At 44.4% G+C, this 12,899-nt stretch overlaps 2 protein-coding genes across 2 annotated transcripts; both read right to left on the bottom strand.

The window, feature by feature from the left end:
* Positions 1-1,386: 1,386 nt before the first annotated feature.
* On the bottom strand, positions 1,387-7,468 carry si:ch73-290k24.5 (F-box only protein 41). The gene is made up of 12 exons (XM_053643579.1): positions 6,747-7,468; positions 5,211-5,442; positions 4,557-4,815; positions 3,901-4,046; positions 3,714-3,797; positions 3,457-3,572; positions 3,150-3,302; positions 2,950-3,045; positions 2,168-2,286; positions 1,897-2,055; positions 1,691-1,806; positions 1,387-1,595 (listed from the first exon to the last, which is right to left on the bottom strand). Exons 1-12 carry the CDS (start codon positions 7,388-7,390, stop codon positions 1,518-1,520), a joined length of 2,202 nt encoding a protein of 733 aa, XP_053499554.1. The 5' UTR covers positions 7,391-7,468; the 3' UTR covers positions 1,387-1,517.
* A 3,787-nt stretch (positions 7,469-11,255) lies between these two features.
* On the bottom strand, positions 11,256-12,766 carry egr4 (early growth response 4). The gene is made up of 2 exons (XM_053643578.1): positions 12,685-12,766; positions 11,256-12,403 (listed from the first exon to the last, which is right to left on the bottom strand). Exons 1-2 carry the CDS (start codon positions 12,764-12,766, stop codon positions 11,256-11,258), a joined length of 1,230 nt encoding a protein of 409 aa, XP_053499553.1.
* Between the last annotated feature and the right edge of the window lie 133 nt (positions 12,767-12,899).

The raw sequence follows: 12,899 nt of genomic DNA, 5'->3' as shown, positions 1-12,899 counted from the left end.
TCATGGCCGACAAACTAGTCTTAAGGGAAAACTGACTCAGAACAATTCAGAAAACGGTTGACGTTTATTTCTTTGTCTCATGACAATGTTCAGAAAACATGAGAAAGCGTACGTTATTTGGCATCGTATACAATCTGAATACAACCTGGACAACAACCGTGTCTGACATTGTTGTGCACTGTAACGTTGTATAGCACAACACCGTTGAATTCTCAAATCTGACTGGTTAGGAGTTGCACTCGTTCTTTTACATTATCGTTTCTATAGTAACGACTAACAAAGGGACTGTATGGGGGAAGCTTCATAAAACTGATTTAAAAACATGTCTAATCATTGCTATGGTGAATATTTGATATGTTTGTGAGTATGTGTTTATTTAGCATTTATGGAAGGAGTCTCCAGTGTCAGCTTTTGTATAACATCCTGTAACTTTATGTTTAATAGTTGCTATAATGTAAGTGAGAACAGGAGCTAACTTCATCTGTAGACGCTCCACAACATTAAACGTGACTATAAATGGATAAAAATCATGACGTGTTGTTCTGCAATTAATAGAAAAACTGCAATTGTTGGAAAACTGCTGTGGTATGAGAGGAATAAAACACTTCAGGATGTACTGTTATTATAAAATAACAAATCAACTTTGAGGTGGTAACGGTATCTGAGCTTCATCGCATCGTCGTGTCGTTGATTATTTTCCTATAGCAGTATGCCCCTGAGTGTTTTATTCTTTACATAAAGCACTTCAGATACAAATGTTTCACACTCATGTATAACAGGTACACCGTAGATCGTTATAACATCTGAATACGGATCACGCAACATATTCTTTTTCAGTTTCTTTTTCGATGAATTGTGCTCGTCAGAAGACATTAAAAATAAAATTAAGTTCAGGAAAAGGATGAACTTTGCTTGATTTTTATTTGCTATTCTTTAAAGAATCAGTAATCGTTTGGAAGCACTCAAAATGTTTCATACCAAGGAGGCTGATTGTCAAATTGATTCAGAACATAACACCTTACAGCAAATAAAACAGATCTAGAACCACTAGGAGTGTAACTGAGTGTGGGGGAAAAGTGCAGTAAGTGTGTATGTGTGTATGTGTATGTGTGTATGTGTGTGTATGTGTGTGCGCGCATAGGTATAGGTGTGTATATAAGTGTGGAAAATAAAGTGCAGCAAGTGTGTGTGTGTGTTTATGTTTTGTGTTTATGTGTGGGTGCATAGATGTTGGTTTGTGTATGTGTGTTTGTATATGTGCAGAGGTGTAGGAGTGTATCAGTGTGGGAAGAATAAGGGCTAAAAATGTGCAGTGTGTGTGTGTGTGTGTGTGTGTGTGTGTGTGTACCATATGTGTGCATAGGTGTAGGAGTGTAACGTGCAGGGGGGAAAGTGCAGTAATATTGAGTGTGTTTGTGTGTGTGTATACAGGTGTAGGTGTGTATCTATGCATGGAGAATAAAGTCTAAAAATGTGCAGTAAGTTTGTGTGTGTGTGTGTGTGTGTGTTTGGTTTCTTTAAGAGCCAGGTAGAATGTCACACTGGTCCACTCTGACCTGAAGGATGTCTGACAAGCCAGGTCTCTTCTTCAGAGCCTAACGAGGAAGAGGAAAAGAATCAGTCAGAAAAAAATCATCGATTAATCCACAATGCAAAACATCCAGGGAAAAAAAAGAAACATCTGTATGACCTTCAGGCTGCTGAGCATCTCATTAAAAATTCTCTTCGCTTCTTCACTCTCAGGGTCATCAAAGTAATCTGCAGAACTCATGAGAACGATGATACACTTCAGCCTCAAACACACACCTGGAAATAGAGTGGTGGGGAAAATCCAGCTGAGAAATATAGCGTGTGTGTCTGTGTGTGTGTGTGTGTGTGTGTGTATACACTACTCACTATGAAAGTGCAGGATGGCTTTGGCAGTAACAGGTGTGTATCTGAAGATGAGTGTGTGTAATTGCTGTAGTCCTTCCCTGCACAGCTCTGCTGCCCCCTGCTGGCTCATTTCACTCATGTGGTCCAACTCCAACACACACACACTGGAGCAGTTCCTCACTGAGGGCCCAGGAGTGAGAGGGAATATGAGTAACGACAAAAGGGGAAAAAAGTGCCTTTAAATATTTATTTAGCTTCTGAGCATCCAAATGTAACCTTTCACATCACTCACCCAAAGAGGCTAATCCCTGAAGACCACAGCCAGCTCCACCCACTCCCACCTGATGCAGGTGAGGCCAACATCGGCCAATCGTCTGCAGGCAGCGGTTACTAAAGCGACTGGGCTGCTGGCTGAGAGAAGAAACATGGCAAAGTTTGTATCCATAGATTGTATCCATATCCATCCATATTTTAGTGAGTCTATGGCCACGCTGGTGATGATGATGATGATGATGATGATGATGAACACTCACCATGGCAGTAGTAATTCTATGTTCAGGTTGGTTATGATGATGGTGATGATGATGATGATGATGGTGATGACGATGATGATGAAGAACACACCATGGCTATAGTGGTTCTATGTTCAGGTTAGTGATGATGATGATGATGATGAAGAACACTCACCATGGCAGTAGTAATTCTATGTTCAGGTTGGTTATGATGTTGGTGATGATGATGATGATGATGAAGAACACACCATGGCTGTAGTGGTTCTATGTTCAGGTTAGTGATGATGATGATGATGATGATGATGATGAACACTCACCATGGCAGTAGTAATTCTATGTTCAGATTGGTTATGATGATGGTGATGATGATGATGATGATGGTGATGATGATGATGATGAAGAACACACCATGGCAGTAGTAATTCTATGTTCAGGTTGGTTATGATGTTGGTGATGATGATGATGATGATGATGAAGAACACACCATGGCTGTAGTGGTTCTATGTTCAGGTTAGTGATGATGATGATGATGATGATGATGATGATGATGAAGAACACTCACCATGGCTGTAGTGGTGCAATGTTCAGGCTGGTGATGTCTCTGCATCCTGCCCCTAAAGCCCAGATCACCTCTTGACCCACGGGATCTGATGAGCTCCTAAAAACACGAATACAAATCTGATATTGTGTGTCTGATATGCAAGTATGTACTTGTGTATCCATGTGTGTGTGTGTGTGTGTGTGTGTGTGTTTGATACTCACCTGTAAGTAAGTGTTTGCAGAGCTCTGCAGTGGCAGCTTACAAGCCACAGTGTCCTGTCCGTCAAAATGTTGGGGCAATGTGAGATGGTCAAAGAAACAAGACTCCGCCCTGCTGATCTTAGCACCGCCTCCAGCCCCTCCTCCAGACACCCTCTATAAAAAAAACAAAAGGAGGATAAGGAGAAACAATATGTGTGTCTGTGCATGCTGTGGATGTTCATGTGCTTTGTGTTAAAAATATTTGTGTGTGTGTGTGTGTGTGTGTGTGTTTGTGTGTGTGTGTCAGTGCATGCACGTGTTTATATACCTTGTGCTTTTAAGATATTCTTCTTTACTCTCTTTCTTGGCACGAGAGCGAGGTTTTAGGTGACGTAGAATGAGCGTGTGTGTCTGAGTACACCACTGAGCCATAGTCACCATAAACTACACACACACACACACACACACACACACACACACATGACATTATAACAATATACAGAAGGTAAAACACTATGTCAACAGAACTTACATTTACTGTGTGTGTGTGTGTGTGTGTTTATATGGAGTGCGGTATTGTCATACCTTTGATGAAATACGATCATTTTCTAGTGTTACTCTGGTCCACACTGCAGGGTGACGGGCAACAATCCACCAGTCCTTACACACCTACAACACACACACACACACCTTTCTTAAAAGACATAAAACACATCTCCTAACCACCAATGACTTTAGGATTCATATAAAAGTGTAAAGTTACAACACACACCTCTGCAGCAATGAGGAGCGAGCGCGTGTCCAGGTACGGAAAGACGCAGAAAAGCCACGCCCTCCTCTTCATTCGCTTTGAACACATTACTGATCGGTCAGGCCCGTTGCCATGACTGAGGGTGTGGCAGTGGAAGGCAGAGTTATCTGTGCACATCCAACAACACAGGCAGATAAAACATCCTCTCACTGATAAAACGATGACGTTTTCGTGTAATTTATGGAAGGAGTCTCCAGTGTCAGTGTTTTGTAACAGACATTACATGTTCCACTTAGTCACCAGAACAGGATTTTGGGGATCAGTGTCTTGCCCAAGGACACTTCGGAACGTGGCGTTATGTGGGCCAGGAATCGAACCGCCAACCCCATGATTAGTGGACTCTACCACCTGAGCCACAGCCGCCCAAAATTATATTGTATCTTTAGCAGATTACGTGGTTTCGTCGAATATCTAAACATCGTCTCATGAATTAGAATCATAATGGATCATAACAGATTCAGTGGTATTGTCAAATATTGTATTGTTGCCTTATGAATCAACATCAAAATGTATCATGGGAAGCTTGAATAGTAAGTGTGTGTTTGTGTGTGTGTGTGTGTGTGTGTGTGTGTGTGTGTGTGTGCGCGTGTGTGCGTGAATGTGTGTATTAGTGTTACCTATCCTGTTGTATGTTCTATAGTGCTGCTGTGACTCTGTGCTATAGACAGACCAGCTGTCTGAATCAGCCTCCATGTCTGAAGGGTTCCTCTGGTAACACTGTGCCTCACAAAGCACCTCACACACCCCCGACCTGATCAGGGCATTCAAACACAACAATGTAATACACACACACACACACACACACACACACACACAATTTACCCGGAAAGATGCATGGACGCCCGGCATGCTATTCTTACCTGTGAACCGGACTTCCTGTGTGATCACAGCGTGAATAGCAGTACCTGGAAATTCCTGATTCACTGTAGCTCCTCTAGAAGAGGGGACATTAATATAAAGGTACAGCATGTTATACTTTTGGCGATTATGACAAGTAAGACATAGTCAAGATCAAAAGGAAGAACAAATGTGCACTCCACAAACTGAGCGTAGCTTTGGAATGATAGTAAACTTTCACGTGATGATATTCGTGGCGTAGAAGACAAACGTACCACTGTCTAAAAAAAAATTCTGGATTGCTTTCCCAACCCAATGCTTGACAAAAAGTATCGTAGAGCTACCGGCGCTGTCCTTTAAGCCTGAAATCCTGCACTTTGGTCAACTCAATGCTTTTTTATTAACCCAAATAAGCTGGATGTGAGCCATCCTACCCGGTGTAACGCTCCTCGGGCAGCTCTGAAGGATCCGTCGGGTGACGTGAAGGATGTGTCAGTGTATGTGTGTGTGTGTGATGGTGTGTGCAGCTCCTGCAGCTCCTGCAGCTGTCGCTCTGCTCTCTCTGCTCTCTCCAACAGATTCTCGATGAAGCTCTGCAGGCGAATCTTAGCGTTCGCTTCCTTCAGAGCGGTCTCTTGGACAAACCTGTCCAAATCACAAACCTCTCTGATACACACACACACACACACACACACACACACACACATAGACACACTTATAATCTTAAATAGCAATTTCAGTGCATGGTGCATGAAAGGTTTTTTTTCCCTCATGTTATGTTAGAAAGTAATTTTTTTTAAAATACTCTCGTCAGTGTACAAATTGCTCTGGTATGAGAGGATTAAAACACTGGGGATGTGCTATTGAAAATAATCCACTTCATGGTGGTAACAGCAACTATTTTCCAACTATCTTCAAATTCCTGCCTTGTCATATTCCTTACACATGACCGATTACTGGAACAGGTTCATCACATTCACACACTATCTACAACGACTATACGGCTCTCCATGTCGATCAATTATCAAGCCATTTCCATAAAAAGAACAGAGACTGTGAACTCGGTGACCTATTTGCACGGACACACGTGCAGAGTGTGTCGAGTCATGCCACTCGGCGCCCTGCGGTTCTGCCCATCTGCCCTGTCAGACTGCATTTCTACAGGCACCGAGGTGGACGCCCACAAAAAGCAAGTAAAGCCCTGAGAAAAGTTGCCATGGCAACAAGATGTTAATTCCAGCACCGTGCAATTTTACAGGCTGCAGAGGGGGCGGTCTGTGCTGTTTCAGACATATGCTGAGAAAACAGCAAGGAAAAATGAACCAGAAATAATCAGGAGTCTCTCACAGCCATCTCAATCTTAACACATTCAACACCAATACACCTCCTGCTTTACGTTTGCCGTCGTTCTTTCTTTTCTCCCCTTTAGCAGTGGATGGTCTAGATGTTTTGGACACCTTCCTTTCCCTTACTGCTTACCAAGACCTTCAGAGCAATTCTGGTGATGCTATCACCCTTTATTAGCCAATGTTATTGTCAGGTGAAAAGTGGGTAATAGAGTAGTAAAGTGGCAGATTGGTGGTTAAGGTTCTGTGATGGTCTTGGGGGAATTGTGGGTTTGATGCCGTGGACTGCCAGAGAGCCGCTATTAGGCCCTTGAGTAAGATCCATATCCCCAACCTGCTCCACTATGGGACTGGGTTGAATTTTACCTCAGTTGTATTTATCCAAAATACGTCTATGTTCATTGTTAGAGCAATTGCAAACGCAATTAAAAATCTTCCACCATTCCTCTGGAAACACCCTTAATGAGTAAATTAAATAAATATTCTAGCATGGTCAGAAATTTGTCATAAAATGATCCCAATTCACTCAATATCATCATTCAAAAAGGTTGTAACATCTTCATATTAAGAGTTATGGTTATCATACCATAACATTTTATACCTTTCCATCTCTAATACACTTACTGTTGTTTGAGGTTGAGCTCCTCTTCCCGCTCCATCAGCTCCTGCCTCAGGCTGGCTAGCATCTCCACAGAAACCTCCACCTGGTGCTCCAGCTCGGCTACCTTCTCCTCGGTGTCCTGCTTTTCCTTCTCCATTCTCTCACTTTCCCGCCGAGCCCTGTGCATCTCCGCACTCCTCATCTTCACCTCGTCCTGCAAGGACCCCAGCCGCATGGACACATGGTCCTGAACCCCCAAGCTAAGCTGCTGGAACCCAGCCTCCATGGCTAACCTGGCCAGCCATGGTGTGCTCATCTGGGCTAGTGCGCGGTCAGGCCTGGAGAACGGAGAGTGTGACGGAGAGGCAGAGGAGGACAGGAGAGAGGGCGTGCACTGGTGGACAAGCAGCTGAGCAAGAGGAGAGGTGGCTGAAGGAGCCAGGCTCAGTGCATCCAGGAGCTCCAGATGTAAGGGCTGGCTGAGCTCAGTGTTCCTCAGGGAGGAAGAACTCTGGATCTGTGCAGGAAGAGCCATCAGGGCCCCTTCGGACTTCCGTCTTGGAGTCAGACAGATCATTTGGCATGCGTGGTTCCTCGGGACATCCCCAAAACCACATAGCTCTCCACAGTCAGGGCAATGCTTTGGCTGCTCCGCAGCAGTCGACATCCTTGTATGCCTGCAAGGTGTATAACAATTGCAAAACACTGACAAGCTCTCACGTTTCACCCGAACAACCCTGTCCCGTCTGTTAAACCTATGTATGCCTTGAGAATTGCCTTTTAGGTAGAAAGGAGGCAGAGCAGATGTTTCAATTATGATACGCAGGCCATGGAGTGGTAAATTCCAGACAGAAATCTCTGAGCACATTTCAAGGCAGAATTCTTGGCAGCATGACACGGAGAAAAGCGCTATCCATCTAGCCACATCCTTCTACCCATGACAGAGCAAACGCTTTTGGCCACACTTGTAGGATGTTTGTATCATGTCACTAGAGGTTTCAACAGATGGAGCTCTTCGCCCAGATGTACACCGTCCAAGCACGTTACCTGTTCTACTGCTTCTGCAGATGTTGATCTGAGCTGATCAATACCTCACTGAAACATCTAAGCCAGGACTTGGAATTTTTGCAGCAGAGAAAGCGGTAAATAGGTCAGACGATGTCTTCTGTTAAGCACAGTATGGCAGCAGTGCTCCTTCTTCACCCCTAGATGCTGTCTAATTCTAATAAGAGTGGAGCTGAAATAATAAATGAGCATAAAACACACACATAACCTCCATCTCTTTGTGTTTGTGTGTGAATTATATATGGATTACAGTATGAGAGCGATGTCTAAGACCAACTCAATGCTAGGCCATTAAATAGTAGTAGTTACAAATCTGATTTAGAATTCTACTATCTATTAACTAGTTAATCTTCGCTTAGTTACACCTAGGTTTATTTTGAAAGAGTCATTTTACTAGCCAGGAATGGTCTCCTTTTACTTTTACTCAAATAGGGTCAGTGTTGCAACTATATAACTATATAAACTCGCTATAATTGCGATATAAGCCACTTTATTTCAAAACCACCCTTTTGTAGACATTAGTGACTGTCTGGCACTTGTCTTCCTTCTTCATGGAACATGTTTCGCTAAGCAAAATATCACGATGATAGAACAAAAAAATGCTAATTATTTGATGACGACATCCAGCGACTTTTGAGCTCTCTATCCTATTTTTGATGGTTCTTGCCTCTCTTTCCTACTCATGCTTGACTGATTTAGACACATGCACTTTTTACAAAACACCATCCATCTTGTACATACACCATGCATCTTATTTATTCATGTCTTGGTGGCATCCCCATGAGTCTCGTGTGTGTGTGTGTGTGTTTAAGAGAGAGAGAGAGAAAGAGAGAGAGAAAGAGAGAGAGAGAGAGAGAGAGATTTTTTCCAGTTATCTGTTGGAATGTGGGTGACACAGAAACTAAGCTGCAAATATTCATCCATCCATCCATTTTCCATACCACTTTTCCAACACATGGTCGCTTGGGAGCCTGGAGACTATCAGGAAACTTGAGGCATAATGTGGGTGACACCCTGGACGGGGACACAACTGCACACACATTCACACACTACAGACCGCTTAGAGATGCCAATCAGCCTTCAACACGTGTCTTTGGACTGGGGGAGGAAACCTGAGTACCCGGAGGAAACCACCGAAGCACATGGAGAACATGCAAACTCCATGCACACAGCGCGGAGGTGGGATTTGTAGCCCCAACCCTGGAGGCAACCTACCATAGCCTTTGTAACTTTTTGACACATTTATTAGAGCAATTTATTAGAGAAAGTGTAGGATTTACAAATTCTACATTATAGATAAGGATTTGCCATTGTTTTTTGGGGTTTTTTTTTTGTGTTTTCTGATCAAAATAAATCATCTGTCTATTACAGCACGTTACTGCAATTGCATTTTCACATATCATTTGAATTCATTTACAATACATTGCTATTAAATATCACATATAAGGCTCGTGTTTGAATGGGCATGGCGCCTATTTGTTCAATGATCACACCGATCACATTTCTAATGTAACTGTAGCGATTAGTCTAAATATGACACACTGTATAGCCTACAGTATGGATAATTTAGTCACTAGAATTGAGCAATAATCCTGGCACATCTGGAATTAATATATTAATGACGCCAGTACAGAGCAATGCGACCCAGCCTTCATCTGCTTTACTTCATTAAAACACAAACACAGACTACTTCTGCAGAGAAGTGTGATGATGATTGCTTCAACAGCCAGCTTAAAATGGACAAAAAGATCCGGTGGGCTACTTACTCAGTTTCCCTGCGTGCCTCTCCCGCACATTGCGCCTCTCTCTCACGCACACACACACACGCACCCTAGCGCATCAGCTGAAGCAGTAATGGCTCCCAAAGCTTTTACACATCCTTCCGTTACCCATCTTTGTATCTGTATATATATTTCTTATTTAGTTCAAGAACAGGTGATGAGTGAGCCCCACGGATCGCTTAAAGAGAGCACGCGCTTATCTGTCAGGGCCGCTTCTGACGTTACGTGACGTCACGTCGGACGGGAGCGCGCATGTGTGGAGTGCTGAATGCGGAATGATTATGGACAGGGAATGTTACACCGAAAAATATAAAATTGTAACATATTGTAATATATTAGACATAGAAGATGATACTAAACAATGCGTTATCACTAATAATGGATTAGCCACAGGAGTCTGTTTTGGAAATTGAAATCTGTTACTAGAAAGGGACAAAAAAAAATACCGTAGTGCGACAGTGATCAGGATCATGCATGTTAGGCCTAATTATCACAAAGACACACACTGTCTATAGATGCTGCATCTCATTAAATTAGGAATGGAACAGATGTTTCTGGAAAAGGGCGGCGCGCGCGCGCGCGCATACACACACACACACACACACACACACACACCCCTTCAGCTCTGGGAATGAAAAGAAATTCGGATTCTAGTTGTTTAACAGCAGAGGGCGCTGTGGAAACATATAAGCGTTTGAAGTGTACTTCAAAACTATAAAACTAAAAAAAAACCCTGTCCAGGGTGTACCCCGCCTTGTGCCCGATGATCCCTGGGACAGGCTCCAGGTCTCCCCGTGACCCTGAAAAGGATAAGCGGTATATAAGATGGATGGATGGATGGATGGAAAACTAAAAAAAAGTGTGTGTGTGTGTGTTTGTGTGTGAATAAATCAAATATAACAAATGCAATCAATAAATAGTTCATTTTATTTCATTCATAAATTATTTGGAATATCCATTAGGCTTTAAACAGCGTGGCATTTCACAACATTTCATTTGTTTTTGTTTTTTAAAGCAAAAAGACAGAAAAAAAAGATATCTGCACAACTAAGTGTGCTACTGAAATTCAACTACTATGTTGATGTCTTCGTCTGCATTTGGTTCGCAGGGAACCAGTCAAGCGCGCTCCAGTGTCAAAAAGTTGAATACAACAATCTGATAAAATCTATAAGAAGATATTCTTCTCTCGTTTGTGTTCTGTAGAAAAATAACCATCCAAAATATACAAATATAGGCTTCTTTAGTTTTCGGATTTATACACAATGAAGTATCAAAACACAACATGGAGACCATAGAAAGTTGGATCATGTGCATGCTGACATGGCCTAGCACTGCCAAACTTTATGTATTAATAACATTTTGAATAAAACATGCATTTTCGTTAACGGCAAAAAAGAAAAAAAACGACACTCGATGGAGAGTTCAAGTTATGTGCAGTCTTGATTATGACCTCGTAAAAGCGATAACAGCGCGGCGCCTGCGCACCGGAAATCCACCGGAAGTGATGCAAAAATCGCGCCACTTTTCCCTTCAACCAGTCCCCAGAGTGTTGCGGGATTGCAACTTTCAGCTTCGCGCTACTTCCATCCATGCACCGGCTTGCGCAGGTGAACTGGGCTTTACTTTAACCAGAGGCTTTCTTTCAGAGCGGGTGAACACAAAGGGTTAGTTCTCAATAGCGCGCGCTCACACGAGGCCCGGTAAGGCGAAAGCGCGTGCTGCCAGGAGCTCGGCCTTCTGTTGCATCCTCTCCCTCTGCTTGAGGTGCACCCGCCAGTGCCTCTTTCTTTCGTCGCTCCGGGCGAAGCGGCGACCGCACACGTCGCACGAGAAGGGCTTCTCACCAGTGTGCGTGCGCATGTGCGTTGTCAGGTGGTCGCTGCGGCTGAAGCACCGCAAGCACACCCGGCACTGGAAGGGCTTGTGGCCGGTGTGGATGCGCACATGGCGGTTCAGCTCGTCGGAGCGCGAGAAGCGACGATCGCAGTTTTCCACCGGGCAGGAAAAGGGCTTTTCACGCGGGGCGCCCTTCCTGGTGCCCGTTTTAGTCGATTGGCCTCGGCTTCTGGTGGTTGAAGAGTTAGAGAAGAGCAGAGAGTCCAGCACCGAGGAGCAGTTCAGATCAAACACCTGGCCGTTGGGGAAGGCTGCCCTGTAGAAAGTGTTTCCGGTAAGAGTGGATGGAGTGGTGGCGGAAGCTTGGTTTGATGTGGTGCTCAGGGGAGCGCTGTGTGAGCACTGCTCGACGCAAAATGGCTCCTGTTTTATCCAAGTGTCCAAAGCAGAAGTGTCCAGAGAGTCCGTCTCGGGGCAGAGTGGGGAAAGCAGGTCGATGATGTCGTCCAGGTCTGCGTCCTGATCTGAGAAACGGGTGTCTGACACACTCAACTCTTCAAAGAAGTCGCACCCTCGGCAGTCGTCCTCGCGCTCCTTTTTAACAGTCACCGGGAACAGCTGCTGCAGGCTCGCCATATCCTTGAAGTCGTCTGAGGGATCGTTGCAGAGGGGCTCAGGGGATCCCAGCGAGGGCGTGGAGCTGGCCGTGGAGCCCACCGAGCCCTGTCTGTAGAGCGCGCCGCCGCGGGAGCTCGCGCTCGCCACCGACTGCGAGAAGTCATCGCGGTGGCTGTCATAGATGGGATTTGTGCAGATGCCCACGATCTCCGTGATCATGTTTAGGAGAGCGTCCGCGCTGCACGCTGCTGTCTCGGTGTGGAAGGTGCCGGTGTATGTCAGCGGGGAAGGAGGCAGCCCGTCAGCCGAGCTCTCACTCAGGTCTGCGAAGAAAGCAGGATCCGGCTGCTCAACTTTAGGCTTCAAAAGCCCCTCAAAGTCTGCGAGGGTGGGAGTGACGGAGGAAGGAAGGGAGGGAGAGAGAGAGAGAGGTGTCATTACATAAGCTTGCACCTACTGCTACATAGACTATATGACTCACTGCTTTGGGTCTAATAAAAATCACTGCATCAATTAGATCAATAGATACAGACATGCATCGATTTACTTTTTTTAAAAAAAATTTTTTTAACAAAACTCAAGAAATACCGTTGGTAAAATTGTAATTTGGATTAAATGTGCGTTCGTGCAAAGCTTGGTGGAATGCATGCCACAGACTTACCGGCATCACGCTCGGTCTGAGCGCCGTTTTCCGTCGCTGCGCAGAGAAAGTCCAGCGCGCTGAAGTCCACTGTACTGATCATAATGCTTTCTTTGGTGGTGAAATCCCGTCGCGAAAACCAAAAGTGCTGTGCAAATCCACAAGTCACGGATCAAATGATCAATTCCGCCAGCGTGTGCGTGAGAAGTAATCAATCTCTGGGTTTGGGGTTTTCG

Source organism: Ictalurus furcatus, chromosome 15 (genome assembly GCF_023375685.1).
Source record: "Ictalurus furcatus strain D&B chromosome 15, Billie_1.0, whole genome shotgun sequence".
Taxonomy (NCBI): Eukaryota; Metazoa; Chordata; class Actinopteri; order Siluriformes; family Ictaluridae; genus Ictalurus; species Ictalurus furcatus.
The sequence above is the reverse complement of the archived record's forward strand: the minus strand, read 5'-3'. Positions and strand labels throughout refer to the sequence as shown.

What these genes read in the sequence shown, in the direction of transcription:
- si:ch73-290k24.5 (XM_053643579.1), bottom strand. Translation starts at nt 7,390, where the DNA reads ATGTCGACTGCTGCGGAGCAGCCAAAGCATTGCCCTGACTGTGGAGAG. An exon ending in CGCTCCTCATTGCTGCAGAG is followed by an intron (nt 3,798 to 3,900) that starts GTGTGTGTTGTA and finishes TGTGTGTTGTAG; the next exon opens with GTGTGTAAGGACTGGTGGAT. An exon ending in GAATATCTTAAAAGCACAAG is followed by an intron (nt 3,303 to 3,456) that starts GTATATAAACAC and finishes TTTTTTTTATAG; the next exon opens with AGGGTGTCTGGAGGAGGGGC.
- egr4 (XM_053643578.1), bottom strand. Translation starts at nt 12,766, where the DNA reads ATGATCAGTACAGTGGACTTCAGCGCGCTGGACTTTCTCTGCGCAGCG. An exon ending in TCAGACCGAGCGTGATGCCG is followed by an intron (nt 12,404 to 12,684) that starts GTAAGTCTGTGG and finishes CCACCCTCGCAG; the next exon opens with ACTTTGAGGGGCTTTTGAAG.